The sequence below is a fragment of the Thyridium curvatum genome, assembly GCF_004353045.1.
Source record: "Thyridium curvatum strain D216 chromosome Unknown NODE_13_length_580902_cov_83.771903, whole genome shotgun sequence".
NCBI classification, from domain to species: Eukaryota; Fungi; Ascomycota; class Sordariomycetes; order Thyridiales; family Thyridiaceae; genus Thyridium; species Thyridium curvatum.
Window position 1 is genome coordinate 460074 of NW_022156768.1, and position 26802 is coordinate 486875.

Here is a 26802-nt window from a genome sequence, read left to right on the forward strand (position 1 = left end):
TTCGAGATAGTCACGTTCAACCTTCACAATGCCACTCGTATAGACTTTACAAGAGATTGCATAAGCTATTATTTACAAAGCTCAGTAGGTTTATACGTGGTACAATGTGGGTGGCCGCCCAACAGTAGAATGCCCTTGCTGGTATATCATCTCAATCTCTTCAGCGTAGAGAGCGAGGGAAGCTTCACGTCTGACGGTACCTTTGCCTGCTCGGAGCAAGGGTTTCTCTGGGTGTGTGAAGAGGATACATCAAAGCAGTACAAAGCGGCAAGGTTGTGATCGCCTGCATCAACTCTCCTTCCTCTGTCACTCTGTCTGGAGACGAGTCAGGCATCGATGAGACCCTGACAGGTTTACAATCCAACAACGTCTTTGCAAGGAAGCTCCGCGTTATGAACACCTACCACTTGCACTACATGCAAATCCTGGCCGATGACTATCTCACAGCGGTCCACGAAATGGCTCCTCGAAAACCGAGCAGGGCAGCCGTGATGTCCTCAAGCGTGACGAGCCAAAATATCACATACCAGAATCTGGGGCCATCGTACTGGATTCAAAATCTCGTGTCTCCGGTCCAGTTCTCCACTGAAGTAGAGAGTCTATTGAAGAAATGGTCCCCTCCGTCAGATACTACAGGCTCACTCAGCAAACCAGATCCAGTATACTGACTTCACTTCTAACTCGTGGAGAGAATGCAGTCCGAACGACTCTTGCAGCTGCGGGCGATACATTTGCCCATGGCACTCAGATCAATATCAAAGAGATCAACATGATCAGCAAGGCTCCTTCTCCCCTGATAAGCCTGCCCCGATACCCTCGGAACCATACACTCAAATACTGGGCCGACTCCAGGATCAGCCGCGCTCGGCAGCACCGCAAGTCTGGCCGACATGATGTCTTCGGGGCGCCGGCACAAGAGTCTGACGGCCTTGGGCCAAGATGGAGACACTTTCTCAGAGTCTCCGACAACCCCTGGATCCGGGATCATGTCGTCCACTCTTCCATCCTATATCCTGGCTCGGGCATCCTCGCCATGCCGCTGCAAGCACTGCAGACACTGGCAGAACCGGGCAGATATGTTGAACTTGTGGCAGCAGAGCAGTCGGACTCTCCCAGCGTCGTTGTCCAGGGACTCCGCTGCAGAGAACTTCCTAACGACAATGCCAAAACGACGGCATCGGATACGATCAAAGCCCCTATTGGTGAAGTCGTTCACAAAGCGGATATCGAGCTACTGGATGCACATAGTCTCGCCTCATATCTAACTACACAGGGCCCTATGGATGCACTTTGGTCCGAGGAAGAGATTTTGGAAGCCGTGAGCAGTCTTGATGCGGCATTTGTTGCGGTAAACATGACCTTGGTGGGACATGCTGGGTAGTCACTGACAATGGATATAGATCATTGATCTGGTTGCACATAAGAACCCAAATTTTGCACTTGTAAAAGTTGGTGCTGTCAACCAGATCTTGACTGGGAGAATATTATCTACTCTGGGAGCGAGCGATGCTTCGAGGCGCTTCAGATCCATCCTTTTCCAAGACAAAGCCTCACAGCTAATGGACAGCTTGACCATGCAGTACGGAGAGCTAGGTGTAGGTGTGCAATTTGCTTATAGCGAATAATTTGAGTTTACTCAAGGTGATAAGACCCTGGATTTAATCATCTTGGGCGCCCATGAAATGTCCGAGTCTAAGGCTACCGGACTCATATCGAGTGCCACTACGAAATTGAAGCCCGGCGGCAAGTTACTTGTTGTTGGCACAGCAGGACATAAAGAAGCCTAGTAAGCTCCAGCTCCCAGAAATTAGCACATTGAATCGTCACTGATAGACTCTTAACGTCAAAGCGAGAATTTACACCTCGAGGTCCTCGCCAAGGTGACACGGAAGCATCAGCAGAGAGTTGTATCGTGCTGATGGCGACCGAGCCTGTCATCGGCTTCGAGGATCCTACTCTTGTCATTGTTTTGACTCCAAACTCTTCGTCGGGAGCCGCAGAGATTGCCAACCATATCGAAACACTCGCCACTGAAACTGGAACGCCAGTCCAGATTGTGACATGGCCCGAGCCACTGCCCGACTTGGAACCCCCTCCTGTGATTGTTTCCCTGTTGGAGTATGACGCGTCCCTCCTCACCAATCTCTCGGCAGCAGACTACGAGTCCCTTCAGTCACTAATCACGGCTGCCCAACGTCTGCTCTGGGTGAGCCGAGGTGACGACCCTGTTATGCAGACCGCGACGGGTTTCATCCGGTCTCTGAGCAATGAGACTATCGGCATCGACTACTCTTTCATCCTGGTCCGGGATGAGGGCACACGCAGCAGTTTGGAGACTGTCAAGATGCTACACAAACTTTGCTCTATCGCTCAATTGGAAAAGGAGTACATTGAGACTTACGGAGATACACATCACGGTATCCAGACTGGTCTGCAAGGGATGATTATCCCACTGGCCAAAACACCGTCCGGTGTTATGACCTGCAGTCGTTGGGCATACAACCAAAAACTTACTGGTTTGGCTGGAGCAGGCCGAAGTCCTTCTCACGCTGAGTCATTGGCCTTGAGCGACGCACCTGCTGCTCTGATTCTCGACAATGAGGACAGCCAAACAAGAGGAAAAGTAGTCTATACTGCTTCTGGCCAGCTCCGGACCAGTCAACTGGCCGATCATGAAGTCGAGATCGACATTCGATGTCTGGTCTTGAGTCGAAACACCAGGCGAGAAACTGCGGAGCAAGATTGGCGGGAGGCTGTTGGCACCGTCGCCGCAGTCGGATCTACGTGCACGATTCTACCAGGTACGGCAGTATCGTTTGTCTACTCTGGACCAGTCTCGACAAAGGTGCGGGTTCATTCCAACCACTGTTGTCGACTGCCTCGCAACGTTGAGCTTGAGTCGTTCGCACTCCATGGCATTACCTACCCTGCCGCCTATCACCTATGCACACTAGCCCACTTACAAGAGAATAAGAAGGTTCTGGTTCAGGGCACAGGAAGTGTTCTGGGACAAGTGCTTGTGGCTCTTTCTCTAGAGCTTGGCGCCACAGTCTGGGTCGCAGTGGGTAGCGAGGACGAGGCTCTTATAACGCAGGAGATGGGGGTCTCTGCAGCCCGCGTCCTCAGCGACAATGAGTTCTACCGGCCCACGACTTTGATGAATTTCACTGGAAATCATGGCTTTGACGCCATTTTAAACACAAACACAGAGGAGGAGACAATATCTAGACTGTGGCAGCGTATGGCACGTGGCGGCAAGTTCGTTGATGCAAGTTGCAATGAGGCATCGGGGCGCCTCAATCTCGGTACCAAGCCATTCCAGCTCGGGGCTTCTTTCGAAGTAGTCAATATGGACGACATGTTGAAGAGTGACTCCAGCCTTTACAAGACAATTCAAGAGAAGGCGGCATGGTTCTTTGCCAAACGGCAATCAACAAATGGACCTAATCTCACTGTATTCTCCTCCAACAAGACTTACGAGGCTCTCGACTTCGTCGCAAATCCGGCAAACCCTGCAAAGGCCTTGTTGTTATTCCACCCAGATGGGACGGTTCCGGTCTCTCCCGAGGTCAAGAACCAGCTGCGTCTGCGTGCGGACGCTACCTATGTTCTTGCGGGCGGTCTCGGGGGCCTCGGCCGAAACCTCGCCAGACTCATGGTCGATGCAGGCGCCAAACTCCTGGTATTCCTGTCTAGATCTGGTCCAGGATCTGCGGCGGCGCAGAATATCATTCAGGAATTCAGTCATTGGTTTGTGACCGTCCGGATATACAGCTGCGACGTAGTCGACCCCGAAAGCGTGTCACGAGTCTTTGCCGTGGTGGGTTCGGAACTGCCGCCTATCTGCGGGATAATTCAGAGTGCAGCAGTGCTCCGGGACTCCATCTTCGAGAACATGAGCCACAGTCAGTGGATGGAGGCTATCAGGCCCAAGGTGCAGGGCTCATGGAACCTTAACCAGGCTTCGCTACGTAGCCCTTGCGCAGAAGAGGGACTCGACTTCTTCGTAATGCTCGCTTCTATATCTGGCTTCGTCGGAAACCGTGGTCAGGCCAACTACGCAGCGGGGAACAGCTACCAGGATGCCCTGGCCAGGTACCGAAGGTCGTTAGGGCTGGCGGCGACCAGTGTAAATCTTGGTCTCATGCAGGACATTGGCCTCATTGCCGAGCAGGGTGGTCAGTCCAACCTAGAGGATGACACTGTTGTCCCTCTCAACGCCCAAGACTTTAACCTCTTCTTCAAGATGGTCATGAGCAGCAATGGCCATGATGTGCCAGCTCAAATCATTACCGGACTTCCCACTGGTGGCATCTTGCAAGAAAAGGGCATCGCGACGAAGCCGTTCTACTATCGCGACCGGCGCTTTGCTTCCATGGAAGCAATGGGCTTCGACGAGTCTTTGGCCACCGGGACTGACAGCAATTCTGTGTCGATCGAGGAGCAGTTGGCTGCTGCAACGTCTCGCGAGCAGGCTACTGCGGTAGTGTTGTCTGCGCTGCGGGAGCAGGTGGCAAAAGCGCTCCGCTGCCCCGCCGACGACATCGACACAGCCAAGTCTATGCATACCTACGGTATGGACTCGCTCATGGCGGTGGACATGCGAAACTGGGTGCAGACGAAATTGAAAGCCGAGATATCTCTATTCCAGATCATGAGCGGGAGCAGCATCGGGGTGCTAGCGGAGAAGATCACTATGGGAAGCAAGCTTATCAGTGTAGAGTAGATTCATTCATCGGGTATTTTATAATATTCAGGTGCATAAGAGGATGTGATTTCCCGATTAAGGCATCGAACTTCACTGGATTAAGAGAATCTCCTATTGACCCCTGCCTCTGAAACTCACATGACTACACACTGCCGACCTCGTCCCTCTAATGGCACCCAAATCTTAGATGCATGTTGTTTCCGTGACTTGGAGGGTTTATAGTGAGGCAGATCATCCGTTCGATTAACGCGACAAGTGGAGCAGCTGAGTCGATAGGAGCTTCGGGGAAAAGATCTGATCCGATAACTGGGTCTCAAATACAACGTGGATGTTGGCAAGGAAGTGGACCTTGATCTGTTGGAATGTGTCAAACCCCGTTAACCTTTTAACTCTAGTGGCTTGCTGGGACTGGCTGCAACGTACAATGAGGGCTGGATGTGATCCACCGCCCACCCATCAGCTGCACCGAGAGTCGGAGATCAATAGTGTCATTTTACGCACAGAAATCCTTCACGTCCATCTGATCTTGAGTTTGCACCGGCCGTCAGGCCACCGGCCGATCCTCCGAGGTCCAGCAACATGGGTAGCGCGCTGGGAAATGTCTCGTGGCTCGGGTGGTACCGCGCCACGCGCCAACGGCCCACGTCTGGTCGTAGACTTGTGTCTTGGCAGCCTCCCTCAGGCTGTCGGGGTTTTCCCGCTGTTGATCTAGTTTGGACCCTTTAGTCCGGCTGCATGCAGCTTACAGGCTCCCTCAAGGTGTGGCATCAGGGGGGCCATGCAATTCCTGCATCATGGCCTGTCAAAACAGCGCCTCCGCGGCTCTTCTCCGCGGATCTTCATCCTCGACTTCCGTTTGGGGCGAGTTGCAGAAGACGCAGTCATCTACCCGTTGCAGGCAAGCCAAGTCGTAGACACCTATAGTCCCTTGTTGGGGCAAACTTGAAAAAGACCGATCCGGATCCGGATCTGAGCTGCAAAACTCGGCTCAGTTGCAATTGAGGATTGATGCTAGTGTCCCAGCCGTTGGGCCAAGCTGTGCCTGCCAAGACTGTTAGCACTGATTGATAAGATTAGATGATCAGATAAAAGAAGACGCTATTGATTCCACCAACTCGTGATGGGAAAAGCCATTATGATGCAGGGATTATGGGGGGGAACTGCACTACTTTGCACTAGTCTCATCCTTATTCACTCACAGCTTACGGCTTCTTCGGCCGATACTATGCCTTTTCGTTCTCTCTGGTCCCCAGTGCCAAGCTCACGATGCATGCATGCGCCGTACAGGACCACCCTCGCCCATACGAGAAGCGAATGTGCCCCAATTCCGAGCTTGGCAGTGACCAGAGAAGACGCCGAGATCGCTCAGTCTCTGAGCCACCGTCACTATGAGGCAAAGTTTATATGTAGGAACCATGCGCCGGGGGTGCAAAGGGTGATCTTTTTGAGACTCGATCGATCTACAGCTCGGACACTTCGTTCACATCCGCCCTATGTATTAGTCTTTTGGGAGCTTCCCAATCCCTTCATTCGTTTATCACTCTCTTTAACAGGGGAAGAACATAGTCATGGCGAAGTGGGCGCTGGCTCTCAAGGCCGTTGCCGCCGCCTGTCTGTTGGGTGCTCCCGGAGCCTCCGCCTGGACTCAGCAGGAGCTCAATGCGTCGCGCCGGCCGGCTCCCGCAGTTGCGGGCCCTGTCGTTCCTGGCAGATTCATTGTCGAGCTGGAGCCTGGAACTCAAAGTCGCCAGCGTGATCTCGCCGCGCGGGCCACCACTCTTCTCGGCGATATGAAGTCCAAGGGCATGGACGCCGAGGTCAAGACCGACTACTCTGCTGTGTCAGGCCGCTTCCAGGGTGTCTCTGTTGAGATTACCAACAACAAGAACGCCAGCATTGACGACATCAAGGCGATTCCTGGCGTGGCTGATGTCTGGCCTGTCTATTCCATTGCCCTGGATGACACTGTTAACACCGCGGACCCGAGCCCTAAGTGGAACCCACACATCAGCACCAGGGTCGATGAACTTCACAAGCGTGGCCTTACTGGCCGGGGCCAGCGGGTTTGTGTGGTGGACAGTGGTGTAGATGCCTCCCATCCCGCATTGACTGGCAAGGTCACTGGCGGCAAGAACTTGATTGATGACACCAGAAACTTCGAGGACTGCCTCGGCCACGGCACCTTCGTCTCTTCTGTTATTGCCGGGTCCACGAAGGACCTCACCGGCGTGGCTCCGGGAGCGGAGATATTCATGTACAAGGTCTTTGGTTGCGAGAATAAGGTGTCAAATGACCTCGTCCTGAAGGGTCTGCTCTCCGCTGATGCTGATGCCTGCGACATCATCTCCATGTCGCTCGGCAGTGACATCGGGTACTCAGGATCCATTCTTTCCCGCATGGCCAGTCAGATTGCCAAGGACCGATTGGTCATCATCGCAGCCGGCAACAAAGGCGAGATTGGCCCTTTCTACGCCAGCTCGCCGGCTTCTGGCAGAGGTGTCGTCTCTGTCGCCTCCACGGATGCCAGGCAGATGCTCGGCTGGCCTGCGACCATTGTCTCGTCCAGCGGAGAGACCTTTAACCTCTCTTATGTCACTCCTGATGGGTCAAAGCTGAACGAGTCTGTCACTGCACCCATCACACTTGATCCAGGCGACTCGTGCAACCCCGAGAAGTATGGCAGGGAGAATCAAGCCGTCCTTGTCCAGCGCGGCATCTGTTTCATTGGAAAATCTTACAACTTCCTCACCAGCTCTGGCTTTGGTTACTACCTCATCTTCGACACGTACAACCAGGGAGTCGGCTATATGAGCGACGTTGTGAACTGGAACCCATCGGTCCATCTTTTCGCTCTCACTGGTGCCCCAGTTGGAGCCTGGGTCAAAAAGCAAGTGGCTGCCCAGTACAACCTCACGCTCCAGATTGAGATCGATGCCAACACCGCAGCCTTTGCTTCTGACCAGCCCAGTGCAGGTCAGATGTCCTATTTCTCATCCTGGGGACCCAGTTTTGAGAATGACTTCAGCCCTTCTGTCGCTGCTCCAGGTGGTCTCGTCTACGGTGCTTACCCGAACAACAAGTTTGCTGTCGGTTCCGGTACCTCCTTCTCGACGCCATATGTTGCTGGTGTGGCTGCCCTGTTCTACGCGCACGTCAAGAAAGATTTCGCCGAGTTTTCTCGTCGCCTCTCGTCCACTGCTGCTCTGCTCCCTGCTTACAGCGCAGCTCAGAAACAGGTCCTCGGCAACGTCGCGCCTCTTGCACAGCAGGGTGCTGGCCTCATAGATGCTGTCAAAGTACTTGATTACCGGACGGTCATCACTTCCGACCGTCAGATCTCGCTCAACGATACGGACAACCGCGTGAATACGCACACCATCCGACTGCAAAACACTGGTGACAAGGCTGTAACGTACAAGATCTCTCATTTGCCTGCTGCCACCGTCCAGTCTCGCGACAAGAGTTTATATCCTTACGTTTACTACCCGCCTCTTCTATCTGGCGTTGAAGGATCCATCGTAGCACCAGAAAGCATAACCATTGCCGCAGGGTCGACCCAGGATGTTGTTGTCACTTTCAACTCTCCCGCAAACTCTGACGGTAACAGCGGCGCTGTATGGAGCGGAAAGGTTGTCTTCCGGGGCGACAACGATGAGGCTGTCTCTGTTCCCTACATGGGCGTACAAGTCTCCACGTACAATTGGACCCCTCTTGAAGGCGCCCCTCTTGCTTTCCGCTACGACACCAGGGACGGGTACCTGTATCCCGTTGATTGGCAGAGCAGGCCGTATAAGCCAGCCGAGTACGATTCCCCTGAGATCTACTTCGCCCTGCGGTATGGAACATATGAGTTCTCCTTGGACTTGGTCGGGCAGGATTACACCACTGCCGACTTCTCCTACCCCCTCAAGGCTGGCCCAGAGTCAAACCAGTGGCGCGGACCACTCCGGACGCAGCCAGACGTCTGGGGATCCTTCGTCGACTTCCCGTCCAAGTTCGCTCTGCGCTTCAACAATGTTGGCTTCAACAAGTTTCAGAGCTTTGCCAACGGTACAAAGATCCCATCTGGCCGCTACAGGATCCTGAGCCGTGCTCTCCGGATGTTTGGCGACGCAACCAACCCCAAGGACTGGCAGCTTTTCCTCTCGGATCCTTTCTCCATTCAACTAGGAAACGACCCCATTCCCGGGCTCAGCACCTCGTCCAGCGCATCGTCCACAGCCTCTCCAACCTCGACGGGTGGCACAACGACCGTGCCGACCACCACTAGCGCAACGACAACCACGACCATAAGCTCTGCCAGCGCAACAACTACCTCAGTACCCGGCATCACCACCACGCTGACGGCCGTGAGCCAGCCCACCGGTCTAGCCAACGCCTTCGTCGACCTCTCGCTCTATCGCAAGGGCACTCAGCAGTCGCCCGACCTCTTCGACACAAATAGCTGGCTCGAGATCCATGTGCAGATCTCCATCCCGACGCGCCTGTACGAGGGCACCACCGTCTCGTTCGCCCTGCCGCGCGCCCTCGTCGATGTCGCCCAGTCCAGCTACGTCATGTCGCCAGGCAGCATGGTTGGCACGGCGGTCTTCGACAAGAACAGCAGTCTTTACACCGTGACCTTCAACGACTGGGCCACCTGGCACAAGAACATCGTCGGCGACTTCTACATCGCCGCGCGCCTGGACCCGGCGTTCCAGAAGGAGATGGTCGCCGGCACGTACGTGGTCGAGATGGCGACCGTGGGCAAGACTTTCTACCAGCCCATCTACTACCGCGCCATTGACCGCTCGCGTGTGTACGAGTATGCGCGCGAGGTGCCTTCGAACGATGGGAACAAGCTCTTCGCCTTCAATGTCGAGGTTCCGGGCTCTATTGGGCCCTGGAAGTCTGTGACGTTCGCTTCTAGCCAGACCAGCGGTGATGATGGCTTCCGCTGCGATCAGACGCGCGTCAACCTCGGCACCAGCTTCGACGCGAGCAACCGCATCGTGGAGTCGACGGATGTCACAAACCAGACGGTCAAGCGGTGCGAGGTCAAGGCCTTCCGGGCTGTCTACGACGGCGCCATTCCCAAAGAAGAGGTCCTGCAGTTCAACATGATCAACATGTTGGGCATGAGGGGTTACAAGTCGATATCTATGCCTTATAGCCTTGCCGTCGAGCTGCAAAACGGAACCGCGATTGGCTTTAATCTGAGGACGATGAACTACGATATGCTGAGCAGGAGTCGCCCGGACAACTGGTTCAACGGGGTCGTGGATCAGAGTGGCCCTATTGGCGGCGGTACTACAACTTCAAGCTCGATGTCTTCCACGGCTACGTCCACTTCCAGTTCCACGTCGACGTCGGAGACCTCGACCTCTGTGACTATCACGTCGGCTACATCGACTGGGCTCGGTAATTCTACAACATCCAGCTTTACTTCCACTGTGACATCGGTGACAAGCACATCTGCCAACTCTACATCCGTCCCCACCACAGCGCCAGTCTCATCATCGTCAGCCTCGTCGTCGTCAGCCTCTTCGTCGTCAATCTCGTCATCCTCCACCGAGACCACTACAGCACAATCGACCGCTTCGTCGTCATCGTCTAGCTCGACTGTGATCTCCACGACAGGTGGCAATGCCACGAGCACGGCCTCATCGACCAGCACATCTGCCTCAAGCTCTACAATGTCCAGCTCGAGCAGCACCTTGTCGAGCTCGAGCAGTGCCTCTGGCTCCAGTACTGTATCAACCTCCGGCACGGCGTCGAGCTCAAGCATTTCATCCAGCGCAAGCACTGCGTCCAGTTCAAGCACTGGATCAAGCTCAAGCGCTCCCATCTCAAGCCCCACAAGCCAGCCCCCAAGCTCTTCGAGCCGACCGCAGACAACATCGCCAACTACAAGCCCCACTGCGTCATCGTCAGCTGGACACACATCCTCAAGCACCGTCCCCTCCAGCTCTAGCAGCATTTCCTCGACTCGAACCACCGGCTCATCAGGCTCATCGACCACCAAGGGCCCATCATCAATCTCTTCGTCGCAACCACCCCACCAGACATCGGCATCCACGAAATCCATCACCAGCATTGTAACTGTCATCACGACGGTCTGCACCGACCCCTCCTGGACCTCTCCCGTGACAGTGACCTACACCGTGCCCTGCGCCACGGAACCAAACGCCCCCATCACGACCGTGACCTCGGTCTGCACCGTCTGCGCGAGCCACCCCGTCACCCTGACGTACACGCAGCCCGTGGTGAAGCCGGCGCTGCCGAGCGAGGGCACCCGCGGCCCGGCGGTCGTGACGTACGGCTCGCGCACGATCGATCTGGGAGGCGCGTCACAGGCGCCGGCTCAGCCCTCCGTCGTGACGATCCCCACTGTCGGCAACGGCGGAGGGCGACCGAGCGGCGATAAGAGTGCCAGTGCGCCGCAGCCGTCCAAGGCTTCGACTCCACCTGTCGGCGGCGGCAGTGGCGCCGGACAGACGAGCGGAGGCGCTGCGCCGCCTGCTGGATCGTCTGCGCGGACTTCGGCTCCGGCCGGCTCGTCGCCGAGTACACCCCCCGTGGCTGCGGCTGCATCTCGCGCTAGCATGGGTGTCTTTGCGTCGACGTTCCTTGGCTTTGTGATTGCTGCTCTTCTTTGAAGTTGGCAAGGTAGATTTACTTTGATGTGTTAAGGAGGTCTGTACATAAGACCGCTGCTTATCAGAGCGCATGCTTCAAGATCTGTTTCACTGTACATATTTAGAAAAGTTTCGTCTTGTAGATCACTACTGTTTATTGAAGAGAGTTGCTTTCTTATGGTAATATGTACAGTTAAATCTCTTAATGAATGGTATTAGACAACAAGCCAATGCAGTCGACCCTTAGGCCCGTAGAACGGAGTGATCTGGACGCTGGTGTAACGTGTCTAGCATATTTCTAAGGTTTGGATAGCCTCATTTCTGCCTAGTTGTCTAAGGCGCAGTTCAGTCGTATTTCTTCCCATTTAGGACGCGACTGTACGAAGTGAAAAGTGTGTTGGCTGTCTTTGCACAGCTCATCCTGGCCACATGCAATGACCATCCTGATTCTCGATGTAGAAACGCGACGTGGGCCATTACCCCGGTGACTCAGACTTCCAGGATTGTCATTAGGAGGAGCTGTAACAGGGTGATCAAATAATCTGAGTCGACTGTTATACTGTAATATGGTGTTACCGCTGCCACACTCACGGCGCCCTCGTAAGCAGACAGATCGGGAAGATCTGACAGCATCCCGCGCTTAGCTTCGTAAACTGCCGAAAACGGCAATCACTTGCCCCACATGTCAGAGCGGCGAGTCGAGACGTGCAACACAATCAAGGTTCGTGAGATCTCCATTATTTCGTAAATGATATGTCCCGTTTCGTAAAGTTTACGAAGGCTGCACCTATCGAAGGACTTCCTCGTTCTCAGCCTCAAAGCAAGTTAATAAAGCGTCAATGTTGGCCTACACTCAGAATGTGGCTTCCTGCTCTTGAGATATCGACCGCTTCTGCGCTTTCTTGTCCTTCCTTAGTTGATTGTTCTGAACCTTGATTTTGATGTTTCCACTTGACTATTCTTGATATTTCCTTGACGAACCATTTGGGACACTCTCCTAGCGTACCTTCCAGTCAGCAATAACATACCATCTGCCACACAAACATCGAGAGTTGCCAGAAACCTTGCGTCGGGACACCAACATGCCTGACGAGACCCCTTCCTTTGACAGCAAGGGAATCGGTGACAAAGTCGACAATGACAAGGCAAAGGACAATATAACAGCGGTTGCGGATGGAGAAGCCAAGACCAGGACCCCGTCGATGGCCGATTACTTCAGAGTCTTCCGCTACGCAACCAAGTGGGACTTTGCCGTCTACGCCGTCGCCGCTCTGGCCTCCGTCGGCGCCGGCGTGACCCTGCCGCTCATGAACATCATCTTCGGCCAGCTCGTCGGCCAGTTCACGGACTACTTCAACCCCTCCAACCCAGACCAGATCGACCGCGCCGCCTTTGAGCGCCTCCTCAACCGCCAGGCCCTCTACGTCTTCGCCCTCTTCGTCGGCCGGTGGGGGCTCAACTCGGTCAACAAGTTCTGCTTCCGCATGATCGGCATCCGCCTCTCCTCCGCCGTCCGCCTGCACTACCTGCAGGCCCTCTTCGCCCAGCCCATCCACGTCATCGACGCGATGCCCCCCGGCGCCGCGGCCAGCACGATTACCTCGACGTCCAACACCCTGCAGATCGGCATCTCGGAGCGCCTGGGCACATTCTTGCAGTTCAACGGGACCATATGGTCTGCGCTGATCGTCGCCTTCATATGGAGCTGGGACCTGACGCTCGTCACCTCGTCGCTCGTGCTGTACACGTTCATCGTTCTCGCAGTGATGATGCCTCCCATCGTCAAGGCGCAGAGCGCCAGCGTCGAGGCCGACGTCCAGGGAAACGCCGTTGCCAGCGAAGCCCTGGGTGGAATCCGCCAGGTCATGGCGGCCGGTGCGCAGAGGCACGTCATCGCAAAATACAACGAGTGGGTGGACGAGGCGAGGAAGAGGGCGATGGGTTGTGTGCCACCGGCGAGTCTGCAGTTTGGCCTGATGGTAAGTTGCCGTTGATCCACCGAGGGGACAGAGTGATGTAGTGGGTCTTATTATACCCCGATGTTAATGCGTGTGTGCGATTTTGATATAGTTCTTTGGCGTCTTCGGCGCATTCGGTCTAGCTTTTTGGTACGGCACGCAGCGCTTCATTGCCGGCGCCTTGCGGGATGCCGGCGTCGTCATCGTCGTTCTCATGTCGGTCATGATGATCTTCACCTCGCTCGAGCGCATCGCCACGCCTCTGTTGGCGGTCAGCAAAGCCATGGTTGCCGCATGCGAGTTCTTCACCGTCATCGACGCTCCGCTGCCCCCGTCCGGTACGCTCAAGCCGGACATTGCGGGCCAGGATATCGTCTTTGAGGATGCCCAGTTTGCATACCCGAGCCGACCTAGCACTGTCATTCTCGAAGGGCTGAACTTGCGCATCCCCTATGGCAAGAACACCGCCATCGTCGGCCCGTCCGGCTCGGGCAAGAGCACCGTCGTTGCACTCCTCGAACGTTGGTTCTCCTTGAGGCAGCCCCATATTCTTCCCCGGGTTGTTGCGGCGGCCCCACAACAAAATACAAGAAAAAGGGATAAGGAGAAGGCCGACCAAAACACGAAGGAAGAGCTGACCCCCACCAGCGAGGAAGAGAAGCAGGCCGAGCCCACCCCGTGTAAGCTGTCCGGCAGCGTTAAGATCGGCGAACACAACCTCGAGGACTTGGATCTCAAGTGGTGGCGCGCACAGATCGGCCTGGTCCAGCAGGAGCCCTTCCTCTTCAACGACACCATATACTGCAATGTTGCAAACGGCCTGATCGGCACTCAGTGGGCGGACGAGACAGAAGAGCGCAAGCGAGAGCTGGTGAAGGAAGCATGCCGAGAGTCGTATGCCCACGAATTCATAAGCCGCCTGCCAGACGTAAGCATTGTTATAAGACAGCCTACCTTCTTGCGCTTTCAAACTCCGACTATGAGGCATGATTTCAGGAGCTAATGTCAACGGTTCAGGGCTACGACACCCGCGTCGGCGACGGCGGCACCAAGCTCTCGGGCGGGCAGAAGCAGCGCATCGCCCTCGCGCGCAGCATCGTCAAGAAGCCGACCATCATGATCCTCGACGAGGCCACCAGCGCCCTCGACGCGAAGGGCGAGCGCATTGTGCAGGCGGCGCTCAACCGCGTCATCCGCAACCGCACCACCGTCACCATCGCGCACCGCCTGTCCACCATCCGCCGGGCCGACAACATCGTCGTCATGCAGGCTGGGCGCGCGGTCGAGCAGGGCACGCACGAGGAGCTCGTCGCGGACCCCAGGGGCGTGTACTGCGGGCTCGTCAAGGCGCAGATGTTGAAGATGGCGGCTGCGGGTGACAGTGACGGGGAGACGAAGGGACAAGGACGAGGGCCAGAAAGAGCGTATAACACCGAGTCAGATGAAGATGTAGCCAAGATGGGGTATGATAACGCGGAAGACATGGCTAGGGACAACGCCATCAAGAACAACACCGGCACCGCACCCGACTCCTCCTCATCCCCGACCCAGCCCAAGCCCCGCAGCCTCCTCCGCTCCTTCGGCGTGCTCCTCATGCGCCAGCGCGCCCAGTGGCCGTGGTTTATCTCCATCGTCCTGGTATCCATGTGCGTCGCGGCCGCCACCCCCCTGCAGGCCTGGCTCTTCGCCCAGGTCGTCAACGTCTTCCTGCTGCCCCAGGGTGGAGCCGAGATCAGGTCCCAGTCCAGCTTCTGGGGCCTCATGTGGCTCGCCCTCGCCGGCGGCGTGGGCGTGTCGTACACGGCCCAGGGCTGGACGTCGCTGACGTCGCAGTACCACGTCAGCGCGGCCTGCAAGAAGCAGTACCTGCGCGACATGCTCGACCAGCGCGTCGCCTTCTTCGACGACGACGCGCACTCGCACGGCGCGCTGAGCGCGCGCATCGGCAGCGACGCCAAGCAGCTCGAAGAGCTGATGGGCGTGAACCTGGCCTTCCTCGTCTCGGGCAGCTGGACGGTGGTCGGGTGCGTCGCCGTCGCGCTCGCCTTCGGCTGGAAGCTGGGCCTCGTGGCGCTGTTCGTCACCATGCCGGTGCTGCTGGGCGCGGGCTACTGGAAGTACCGCCACGAGGTGCAGTTCGACGAGATGAACACGCTCGTCTTCGCCGACTCGTCCCAGTTCGCGACCGAGGCCGTGGGCGCCATCCGGACCGTCTACGCGCTGACCATGGAGGCCGCCATCGGCGAGCGCTACCGCGCGCTGCTGCGGGGCCACGTCGACGCGGCGTACCGCAAGGCGCTCTGGACGGCGGCGCTGTTCGGGTTCGCCGACAGCGCGAGCCTCGGCTGCCAGGCGCTCGTCTTCTTCTACGGCGGGAAGCTGCTCGCGAGCAGGGAGTACAACATCGAGGCTTTCCTGGTGTGCTTCATGGCCATCATCCAGGGGGCCGAGAACGCGAGCTCCGTCCTCGCGGCGGCACCCAGCGCCGCTCAGGCCAAGGCCGCGGCGAACCGCATACTCGATATTGAGGAGTCAGCCGATGCCCAGCGAGCTGCTAGCCACACAACCGCTGACGGGCAGCAGCAGCACCAACTGACAGAGAAGAAAACAGGCGGCGTCAGTATCGAGTTGCGTGACATCTCATTCAAGTACCCCACGCGCAACATCACAGTCATAGACGACCTATCCCTGACCATAGAAAGGGGTCAATACGCCGCGCTCGTCGGACCTTCAGGGTGCGGCAAGACGACCATCATCTCCCTTCTCGAGCGGTTCTACGACGTCGACACGGGCACCATTTTCGTCGACGGCGTTCCTGTCGGCGACTCACCCCTAGACGCATACAGGCGCGAAATCTCTCTCGTTGCCCAGGAGCCGACCTTATTCCGCGGCACCATGCGGGACAACGTTCTCTTCGGCGTCGAGGACCCATCTTCTGTGAGCGAGGAGCGCCTGCACCAAGTCTGTCGCGATGCGTTCATCCATGACTTTATCATCTCGCTACCGGAAGGGTACGACACGGATATCGGGTTCAAGGGTCTGAGCATGTCCGGCGGGCAGAAGCAGAGGGTTGCCCTGGCGAGGGCCCTGATACGGGAGCCCCGACTGCTGCTGCTCGACGAAGCCACGTCCGCGCTCGACTCGGAGAGTGAGAAGGTGGTATTGGCAGCGCTGGAGCAGGCGCGTGAGGGTCGTACCGTTGTGGCTGTTGCGCACCGACTGTCGACTATTCAGAATGCCGATGTCATCTTTGTACTTGATGAGGGGAAGGTCATTGAGAAGGGGACACATGAGGAGCTTGTAGCGAGACAGGGAGTGTACTGGGGCATGGTAAGTTCTCTCTCAGGTTTAAATGACTGCGGATGCTGACAGATAGTTTAGTGCCAAGCTCAAGCACTGGATCAGTAATTAGAATTCATGCTGTTGTATCATTAGGGATGTGTAAATAGCTTTTCCAGCTAGAGACACATCTGTCTCAATCACGAAGAGACTGTTCGGCCTCTCCATTATAGAATGGGAATCGGATCAATCTCTTACTGGAAGGGGATTTGCATGTATACTTGAACAATCTTCTCTTCCAAAAGCATAGGCATTAATCATAGAACAAATAGAGTGGCCTTCGATTATGCATTCCCAAAGATCAGTAATAGTCTCCTTCCAATTCTAAGCGCCAGACCCTGTACATGCAATGACTTAACTTTAAAACTCCAAATTCCCTCTTCAACCTCACATATAATGTCGCTCATCAGCTAAACAACGAACTACTCAGGAGTCTCACTTCTCCGTGCACCATCTGCCGATGCCACACCACGTTGTCCGACTTGCCCCTCGTGTCGCACCACTCCTCGACCAACACCCACTTGGCCTCGGCCTCGTCCTTGACCAGGTACCGGAACAGCACGCGGTCGCCGCCGTTCTCGAACGCGAACTCGCGCCGCCACAGGCGCTCCCACTGCTGCTGCGGCGTGCCCTCGACGGTGTTGCCCGCCTCGACGACGCGGTTGCGCCGCGCCACGGCGTACATGCCCCGCGTGTTGAAGAGGCCGTCCTGGCCCGGGTAGTCGCGCAGGAGGAAGACGGCCTCCTCGCGCAGGATGGGGTCGCGGCACATGAGGGCGACGTGCAGCAGGCGCAGCGAGATGTCGGCGTGCAGCGAGAGCTGGTGCGCCGTCGTCTTGATCTGGCGGCGGGCGGCGCGCACGGCGATCTCGGCCATGGACAGGTAGTCCCGGAAGCCCGGGTTGTTGGCCGTCAGGCTGTCGATGTCGTAGTACTGGGGGAAGTCGTCGAAGACGGCGATGGCGAGGTACTGCAGGCGCAGGTAGATGGTGCGCAGGTAGGCCGGCGTGTCCGGGTCGTGGTTGACGAGCATCTTCTGGAAGAGCGGCGTGAAGGCGGCGTCGAGGGCCTTGACGAGGCGGCGCGCGTTGGCGCAGTGCTCGAGGATGGCCGGGTGGGAGATGAGGCCCTGCACGAAGGAGTGGATCGCCTGTCCGTCTGCCGAGTGGAGGACGCCCGAGTCGTGGATGAGTTGGAGCACGAGGGGGCCGACGGCGGTCTGCTCGCGCCGGACTAGGGTCCAGAACTTCTCGAACTCATCCAGGGTCGTGAAGACGGCGGGCATGCGATCTATAGTTGCTGTCACATCGCGTGGGAGCTGTGATATGAGGACTGCAAAGGACTCCATGGTCTGTGCTTTGTCTCTGAGCCCTTTGCTGAAGTTGGGCAGGGAGAGCGGACCGCCGACTTGGGAGGGGAATATGCAGCGCGCCTGGTTGCCCAGGTGTGTGAATATGTCTCCGATGGCGGCTATCAATGGTTTTGGGTCCGGTGCCATGGTCTCTAAGTCTTGACCACATACGTTTCCGTCCATGACTAGATAAAGCAGCAGCGCAAGACCGTGGTTGACATGATCGATTGCTGCTGTTCTGTTGCCTCGTAGCGACTCGAAGCACAGCAGCAGCATGGACATGAAGATGGCATCTTGCAAGCCGAAATTCTTACTCAGCATCTTGAGCGACTTGCCATAGTGAGCCACAGCCCGATAGGCATGCGAGTCTTCGCCATCCGTCGCTGTGGGCATCTCCAATCTTTCAGCAGAGCGCAGGGATTTGTGCTTGGACTGGCGATGCCACATGATCAGCGCACCGATACCCATGGCCGCATGCCGGAGTGTGGTACTGTTGCGCGCGACCTGGGGGAGCGTATTACCCCACAAGTCCGAGTTCGACGTCGCCACGATCCACGGGCCACGCACCAGGCGCACAAACTCGTCAAAGTAGCGCTTGCCCGCGGCGTCGCCAAACTCGAGCGAGTCGAGCGTGATCTGGAACGGGATGCTGCTGGGCGAGATTCCCCTCGTAGTTTGAGGAGAGCTTCCGACCGAGGAGCCGTTCGGTGACGTCCGGGTAAGAGCCGTGTTGGAATCCCAGCAGATCTGCTCAGGCATACCCGCGACCGGCTTCTTCTTCTTCTTGGTAGCTTCATAGCCCTCGCAGTAGCCGCGGGTCTTGATGCAGTTCCCGCATTGAGGCTTGGCCTCATCACACTTGACGTGTCGCTTCTTGCAGGTGATGCAGCCCGTCCGCACTTTCGGGGTGCTAGTGCGGGAGAGCTTCAGCCGCGTGGGCAGAGACTGGCCGGAGAGCGGCGAGGCATGCTGCGACCTATCGGCTGTCAGCCTGTGCAAATACGTTAGACACGCTAGTCAATTCCTTATGGGATAAGTCGAGTCAAGAACCCGGCGGTACACGCAGGTGCAGGGGGGATCCCATCGGGCGGGTGCTCAGGCTGGACGCTTACTCTGCTGGTGGTGGTGCTGGGGTTGATTGATCAGACATCGTGAGATGGTGACATCAATGCTCATGGCTGCCCGTTACATATCGCTATCGTCGCCCTACGTCTGATGTAATTTCGAGACGGAAGCAGGCCCCAATGGCCGTTCAATAGGGGTGGAAAAGAGGGACAGTTTCAGCCTTCTTCGTCGTCTTTCGTCGTCTGCCTGGCCTGGATTCGCTACTTGAGGTCATTGCTGGCGATTTCCAGGACGGCCCCAATCAAACGGTGCCGATAGCGTCATGTGACTCTGTTATCACCCCTCTTGCCCACACACGCGAGGCACGCTATGTTGCCAAGACGCAATAGTACGGACACAAGATCAAAGATATCAGGAAGGAGCGCGATCGAGGGCAAAGGAACCAGATTAGCAGCAAACACTCCTCTGATTCGTGGTCTGAAGGCCTGTTCAGTTCCACCATCTGGTACATGGATGCATCGGGAAGAAAAAGAAACCATCCTCTACACCGAAGCCTGATGAGGTGCCTGACCAGGTGCCCTCAGGAGATCGGGACTTCGTCCGTCATTGGGGCTTTTCGAAACGAATACCCTCAAGGGTTTCGAAAGGCTCGGGCTCCTCCGCCCGATTCCGCGGAATCGAGCTGCCTCTGGCGAGCGCAGAGCCAAAGCCCAATCGCCCAAAGCAACGCCACAATCAGAAAAACCCAAGCAGTCATGTGGCGCAGTAGAGCTTCAGCTAGGAGAGGTGATTGGATAAGAGGGCTAACTAGCCAGTCTGATTGGGCCAAAGGTCTCAGGGCCCATTGTATTCTGCGCCACACATACACCCTTATTCGCGGAAAAGACCTTTTCGTTCCAAAAGGCATCAAAGGCCAAGAAGCAAGTGACCGCCTCTTCAGTCTCCTGAGCCAATAGGAGGTATACCGGAGCGAAAGGGACAAGGGGCCAGCTGGCGCCCCGAGAGCCTGTGACCGCGTGCCCTCATCCAACCAAGGTAGTTATCATTGTCCTGCCCTAGAAATTGAATCGGTGTGACAGGGTCCATGGGCAAAGTGTCAGAATTGGATTGGTTGGACGAGACCTACCTAGCTCTCGGCCGATGCAACCATCTGGCTTTCTAGTGGGACCGATCTCCAGTACCCCGACCCTATCTAAAAATCCCCGACGACAGAATTGCATCCTCCCTCGTACAGAACCAAACAAGAACCCTGACCTCAGCTTGAACCAAAGGTCTTTCGAGTGTTCACCCAGAAGACACCGTTTCCAGGAGTTACAGAACATTATGTACACAATGGCATCTAGTATAAAGGACCAATAAGTACCTTATAAATTCGTATACGACATCAAAAACTGTGTACTAAACATGTGTCTGTCTAGCTAGACAAAAGTTGACTGATCTGTGCAGCGACAACCAGGGTGATATTTGGCCCAGAGCAAAAAAAAACCTCACTCAAAGGAGATAAATCAACATACTAACACCCTTTGGACTTCATCAAATTAGAGATAGAGAAGAAAGACATTGATAGAGAGGAAAGAGAGAGAAAGCAAAAAGAATAAATTCAAGTCTGCTTGTGGTAGCCGACATCCATCTGAGACGGATCCTGATCCGCTCCCGATGCGGCTGTCGCGTCAAGGCGGCAAGGGGCATCGTCATGGGATGGAGTGTACCACTGATCCAGATCCCCAACCGCTTGCACAAAGCCAAGCGTGTTGTAAGGCTCATCTGCCATTGTCTGGCTAAGCCATCTGTCAAGTGGCAGACTGTTGTCAGGCGGAGCAGCGGTAGTGGCGGCACCCAAGGAGCCGGCATTGCCGTTTTGAATATTGCGTGAAGTGTTTCTATCACGATGAACGGGCATCATACCGCAGGGAATGAGAGTGCTTCTTGGTTTTCTGTTCGATAGTTTGGTCTGCTGTTCGAAGTTCGGCTGAGAATCTTGTGGGATCTCGGCTGTTGGGGTGCCGTCCTTGGGATGGCAGCAACGCGGTTCGTGGGGGGGAATCTTCTACACAGTAATTACTTATTAGTAAGAACCTTCAGGCCTCTTGTAATGGGGCTTAACTTACATCTTTGGGCGTCATGGTTCCCGGGCTGAAAGAGTGCTATCGACAAAGGTTATGGTGAGCACAGATTGACAGCCGGAAATCAGCTGAAGGAAACATAAAGATACAGAAGCAACTGGAGCAAGCTGGAAGGATGAACACGGCCATTTAAAACAAAGCAGCTCGTTCATTTTTCATGATCATAGGTCGATTTAATTCAGAATGCTCGGTCGAGTTTATGATTGGTCGCCGTCACGAAGGGGGTTGAAAGTGCACGATTGACAATCCTGCGCTTGTTACTCGAGTACAATTCCCGATTGACCGAAATGCCTTCCTGGATTATGGTCAGTGTCATTATTCTACCCCATGCTTTCCATTGTTCGTGGCGTAGCGAGATTCTCGACCTGTATTTCACTAACACTTTTCCAACCTTGACCACTCAGGGGTCACAAATGGTGCCGCCGCAACCCATTACAAACCAATATTATGCGACCAAAAGTGCACATTACATCGTAAGCTGTGCACGAGTAGTGCCGAGCCAGAACCCTAGAAATCCAGCGGAGTCTAATGGAGGGCGCCGACTTATCTAACTCGGTAAGATGCTCCTGAACTTTCTGGTGCGGTCATCATACATATATCTCCTGGCTACCTACACATAGTTGCCCGATATTGATTGTTACTTCCAATTGCAAGCTGTGGTTCTCTGGTTCAGCAAGCTATTTATTTTTATATATGTATTAAAGGCAAGAAATCGAAATCTTGCTCTCTGCAGGGTATTGATCAACTCGGGGCTGAGTGCAATGCTCGCGCTGCAATGTAGGGACAACACTTGGAACGGCCGCTGTCGACGGAAGACTACTCCTCGTTCAATTTAATTTGTGCCGAGGAATCTCTGTAATTTGGGGAAAAGCGGCGGTAATATGTTCGAGAAGTCCACTGGGTCCCTTCTTCTAGCCCTTGAATTATTGAGCTGTGGGAGAGTTCACCGCCTGTGGATGGACTAAACTTGGGAATTTTACAATATTAAAAAACTCACATCCCGAGATATACTATTCTGACGTTACTAGCTATCCGTCAGTGAGGTTCATAGACGAAGAGTATGACAACAACCACTCAAATCAATCAAGCCGAATTCGAGTTAGACAATGAATATGCGCCTACCAGAGGGCTTGGGTTTGCAACTTCAAGCAGATCGTCGATCACTACCGTTTGAACACACTCAAGGAAATGAGGTAAATGGTTTGGCGATTCAGCTTAATTTCTACTCCATTAATCTAGGGTGATACGTTGACCTTTTCTTTTCATCTTACTATGGATTGAGGCCAGTTTCGAGCCCTTCTCTGACAACAATGACTTGTATAGTGCGCTTTGGCTCAAGAGCACTTCATATAAGATTAAGCTATCAGACATCTAGGACCTTGCCTTGACTACCGATATCAATTCTGAGAGCACAAGGACTTCATCTGGTGACCCTTGCTCGAAAATCCCGGAGAATTGTGTCTGTGGCGTGGACACGAATATCTCAAACCTGCTTGGCAATTTTGTACAGACGGTATTGATAGAATGGATCTCAACAGGGTTCTTTCTTGGAAGAAAATAGCAGCCATATGATTATACGCAAGAGATTGAGTTTATGCGATCAATACATTATTCACAAACCCTAGTTGAATTGGAAGGAAATTACTATAAATGCCAGTTCGAAGTCGGAGTGCTCGGCTCATCACGGAGCTTACAATATCCCTGCTGCGCGTCTGCATGATGACAGTGTGACTTATACAACAACTCTTTACCTCCAAACATCTCAGGCAGCCAAAGCACCGTCGACAATCTTCCACGTGTGCGCCTCGACCTTGTCGAGCTGGTCCTGCGTCCACTTCGGCTTGTTCTGCACCACCTGGCCCTTGGCATTGATGCAGCTCCAGAGCTTGCCGTCCCTGGCGCCGGCCGCGGCGCAGTCGTACGTGCCCTTGAGCATGTGCTCGGCGCAGGCCTCGGGCGTCGTGGCCAGGACGCTGCTCAGGACGCGCGTCGGGGTCTTGAGGTACCAGGGCAGGTTGGCGGCGATGTTGGTGTTGACGAAGCCCGGCAGGGCGTGCACAAAGTGCCGCTGGGTGCCGAGCTCCTTCTGCTGCGCGGCGTACCGCTGGACCATGGCGTCGGTCATGGAGATGCAGTGGGCCGCGGCGTTGGCGATGCTGAAGTGCGTCTTGAGGTCGAGGTCGTCCCAGATCAGCTTGGCCGGGTCGCCCCTCTCGCCGTCGAGCACGACGAGCACCTTGCCGTCCCTCTTGAGGGCCGGGGTCAGCTCGCGGATGAGCAGCTGGCGGCCGTAGAAGTGCAGGGCCATCTTGTTGTCGATGCCCTCGGCGGTCTCGGCGCGGCCGGCCGTGGTCAGGATGCCCTGCGAGAGCACGAGCATGTCCCACTCCTCCCGGACGGACTTGAACTGCTCCGCGTAGCCCGAGATGGCCTTCATGGAGGAGGCGTCGAGGCGGCGGAACTGGATGTTGGGGTGGGGGATGTTCTTGGGCTCGGTGCGGCCGCTGATGATGACGGTCGAGTCGGGGTGGTCGGCGGCGAGCCGGCAGGCGATGGCGTAGCCGATGCCGTTGGTGCCGCCGACTACGAGAGCTCTGGTTGCCATGCTTGATGTGTTGAGGGGTGGTGAGAGTATCTGTGATGTGGGTTTCTGCAAAAATGGCGGTTTCCTTGCTCCTTTTCAAGGCTGAAGGGAAGTCGTGATATCACGTTGATCCGGTCAAGCTGTCGCGATCCAAGATAAAATTAGAGTTGGCCTGGGCCACCAAGCCTGGAGTTAACGGAATTAGAGCCCCACATCAGGGATGGTCTGACCAAAAGTCCAAGCACAGCATTCGAGGTAACTACTCCGTAACGGCTGGGCGACAACGTAATCCTGCCTGCCTGCCTAGGTTGATGGACATTGAGGCTCCCTATTGGCGTTTCCAACCCGATATTACTGCGGAGAGCCTTGCAAGATGGGAGATGCACGGTCAGCACCCGCCTAGTAACTGGATTGCTTGTCAGCACTGTGGACTCTGGTGAGCCAGCTGCATATTTTGTGGGAACTACTGGAGCGGGAACTAGCGGCCGCTTCGTCGGTAGTTAGGGAGTTATCCATGGATGGCAGGGGATGATGCTCTGAAGTTGCTAGAAGATCCCGAACTCGGGGGTCCGGTTCCCTCATGGATGAAGACCGCCCAGGTCAGATGAGCGCTGCACCGTACAGTAGTGGTTCTGCAGTGTAACTTGGACAATGTTGCAGTTCGAGGAGGGGTCCAGTCCTCTGCCCATTTGCGTGGCTCCATGTGGTTGGAGACTGGTGCAGCACATCCTATCAGAGGGGCTTGGGTCAGCGTTGGCCAACTGTGATTTGCGGCCACGACAACAAGGTTCGTGAACCCTGCAGTGCCTCAACTGCAAATGGACATGGCACCCACGCTCGCCGGGGGGCAGCCGCCGCCGATTGCGCAAGGGACGACGCCAATAAATGCCTTCCTCTCTTAGAGAGGCGATGCTCCTCTCCTGGTGTGAAATCCAACTCCTCGCAACTGGAACATTTGTATTCAGTCGAACATTGAACCCAACAAGACCTTCTCGCTCAACATGGCAACGGTAACATGGCTCGACAAGCTCCAGGAGCAACGTATGTACAGCAGATATGCATAAACTGGAACAAATGATCTTGTTAATGACTCGCAAAACACACTCAGTGAAAATCGACATCGACTGCATGGACCCCGCCGAAGCAACCAGATTCCTCCCCTTCAAGCCCCACGACATGACCAGCAACCAGGGCATCGTCTACAAGCAGATGATCGCCCCGGAGAACCGCGACCTGTTCCTCAAGACGGTAAAGGAAGGCAAGGACGAAGGCGTGGACGTCATCATAGATCGCATGGTAAGCCTGGAAGCGCTCCCACTGAGGATACGCAAGCTTTCGTCCAGTATCATCAAGATCAACCACATTAACTCGGGGGAACGGGGGCGGGCAGAGCGCGCTCCTCTGCGCCAAGAATCTCCCCAACCTCCAGGGCCGGGTCCTGCTCCAGTGCTCCGCCTTCCACGCCTACGACACCGACAAGGTCGTCGCCCACGCCCGCTCCTACGCCCGCGAGTTCGAGAGGCTGGGCGTGCCCAAGGACCGCATCTGCATCAAGATCCCCGCTACCGGGCCCGCCCTCAACGCGAGCCCCGTCCTGCTCGAGGAGGGCATCCGGACCCTGGGCACCTCGCTCTTCTCGGTGCCGCAGGCCATCGCCGCGAGCCAGGCGAGGTGCCTCTCCATCAGCCCTTACTTCAACTGTGAGCACCCATTATAGCATTCCCGATGTTTGCATACCATCCGCCGCCGCCATCTGTAGCTGACATTGCCAAACGGCGAACAAAAAAAAGTCATCTGGTGCCACTTCGACAGGTCGCAGTGGCCCGACGCCGCCGACCCGGCCCTCGAGCACCCCATGGCCCCGCGCCTGCTCCAGATCGCCGAGACCTACCGCCGCCTGCGCGCGCAGACGGGCCGGCCGCAGCCCCAGCTCAAGCCCGCCAGCTTCCTGTCCGCCCGCGAGGCCGCGGCCATGGCCGAGCTCGGCTGCGAGCACGCGACCCTGCCGGAGAACATCCTTCTCGAGCTGTCGGCGCTGGACGCGCAGGCCAACCCGCCGCCGGGTGGTGGTGGTGCTGCTGCTGCTAACGACGGCCGGCCTTCGCCGCGGCTGGCGCACCTCCTGGCTGTCGACCCGCTGGCTGGCCCGGAGGGGTGGGACGGCAGGCTGGCCGCGACGGACGTCGACTACCTCGCCGACAACGGGGCGGCTCTGGAGAAGGCCATCGCGGCGGACCCGATCACCGTCAAGGGCATCAAGGCGGCGTTGGAGTTCTTCCAGGGCCAGGAGATGCAGATGCGGGCTGCGGTCGAGGAGATATTGAAGCAGGTTTAACTCTGGTATCAAGGCTGAACACACACACACACACACGCACACACACACACACCCAGTTAGTCCTTTGAGACATACCCTGGCAGTTTCTAGCATCATCTATCACAAGTCACCAGTTCACATTCACATTCACATTGGAGCATCGCCGGTTGGGGGAATAAAGAGATTAGGATTATCAAGGAGATATATGAAATCTAAGAAAAACACTCTCCGTGCACACCGGCCGGGCCGCTAATCGGCTCCGGCTCAAAGTGTGATGATGACCTTCCGTCCCATTCCCCGTCAGTCTTATGTCGACCGACGATCCAATACCGTCCCAATGTCCGGGATTCAGTAGAGAAAAGTCCCATATAATGACCCAGATGACCCAGATATACCATATAGCGCAAAGAAATGAAGAAAAAAGTAAACACCCTTAAAGAAAGTCCAAAGTATATAGAGAAGGCCAGTTGTTGAGAGAAGGTGAGAAGAAAAGAGAAAGAAAAGTAAAAAGAAAAAAGCTCATACATGATGGGGTATAATGCGGAAATCCTCCTCTCTGTACAGGATTGCCCAAAAAGGTTTACTATGAGACGCCAGGCAAGCAAGCCAGTCCCAAGTGTCTCCTCGTGTATTCCGCGCCGCAGCGCGCACTCGGGATCAACCCCCCTTCCGACCGATATTGTGTACTCCGTAGTGTAAGTAGTTTCCCAATACGCCCAGTTACCCCCTCCTCAATTTGCTAG

The 26802-nt window shown here is 55.8% G+C and overlaps 7 protein-coding genes across 7 annotated transcripts; 4 read left to right on the forward strand and 3 right to left on the reverse strand.

Moving 5' to 3' along the window:
- Window positions 1-610: 610 nt before the first annotated feature.
- On the forward strand, window positions 611-4726 carry E0L32_003157 (uncharacterized protein; the record flags this gene model as incomplete). Its single annotated transcript, XM_031137426.1, has 3 exons — window positions 611-1348; window positions 1401-1595; window positions 1850-4726. 3 exons carry the CDS (start codon window positions 611-613, stop codon window positions 4724-4726), a joined length of 3810 nt encoding a protein of 1269 aa, XP_030999225.1.
- A 1550-nt stretch (window positions 4727-6276) lies between these two features.
- On the forward strand, window positions 6277-11346 carry E0L32_003158 (uncharacterized protein; the record flags this gene model as incomplete). The annotated part of the gene is made up of 1 exon (XM_031137427.1): window positions 6277-11346. One exon carries the CDS (start codon window positions 6277-6279, stop codon window positions 11344-11346), a length of 5070 nt encoding a protein of 1689 aa, XP_030999226.1.
- A 1061-nt stretch (window positions 11347-12407) lies between these two features.
- On the forward strand, window positions 12408-16691 carry E0L32_003159 (uncharacterized protein; the record flags this gene model as incomplete). Its single annotated transcript, XM_031137428.1, has 4 exons — window positions 12408-13304; window positions 13396-14211; window positions 14301-16613; window positions 16665-16691. 4 exons carry the CDS (start codon window positions 12408-12410, stop codon window positions 16689-16691), a joined length of 4053 nt encoding a protein of 1350 aa, XP_030999227.1.
- Window positions 16692-17028: 337 nt separating this feature from the next.
- On the reverse strand, window positions 17029-19123 carry E0L32_003160 (uncharacterized protein; the record flags this gene model as incomplete). Its single annotated transcript, XM_031137430.1, has 2 exons — window positions 17029-18964; window positions 19086-19123. The coding sequence occupies 2 exons, from the start codon at window positions 19121-19123 to the stop codon at window positions 17029-17031; spliced, it is 1974 nt and encodes a 657-aa protein (XP_030999228.1).
- A 1515-nt stretch (window positions 19124-20638) lies between these two features.
- On the reverse strand, window positions 20639-21161 carry E0L32_003161 (uncharacterized protein; the record flags this gene model as incomplete). The annotated part of the gene is made up of 2 exons (XM_031137431.1): window positions 20639-21085; window positions 21147-21161. The coding sequence occupies 2 exons, from the start codon at window positions 21159-21161 to the stop codon at window positions 20639-20641; spliced, it is 462 nt and encodes a 153-aa protein (XP_030999229.1).
- Window positions 21162-22923: 1762 nt separating this feature from the next.
- On the reverse strand, window positions 22924-23766 carry E0L32_003162 (uncharacterized protein; the record flags this gene model as incomplete). Its single annotated transcript, XM_031137432.1, has 1 exon — window positions 22924-23766. The coding sequence occupies one exon, from the start codon at window positions 23764-23766 to the stop codon at window positions 22924-22926; it is 843 nt and encodes a 280-aa protein (XP_030999230.1).
- Window positions 23767-24746: 980 nt separating this feature from the next.
- Window positions 24747-26080, forward strand: E0L32_003163 (uncharacterized protein; the record flags this gene model as incomplete). The annotated part of the gene is made up of 4 exons (XM_031137433.1): window positions 24747-24786; window positions 24854-25041; window positions 25136-25445; window positions 25536-26080. The coding sequence occupies 4 exons, from the start codon at window positions 24747-24749 to the stop codon at window positions 26078-26080; spliced, it is 1083 nt and encodes a 360-aa protein (XP_030999231.1).
- Between the last annotated feature and the right edge of the window lie 722 nt (window positions 26081-26802).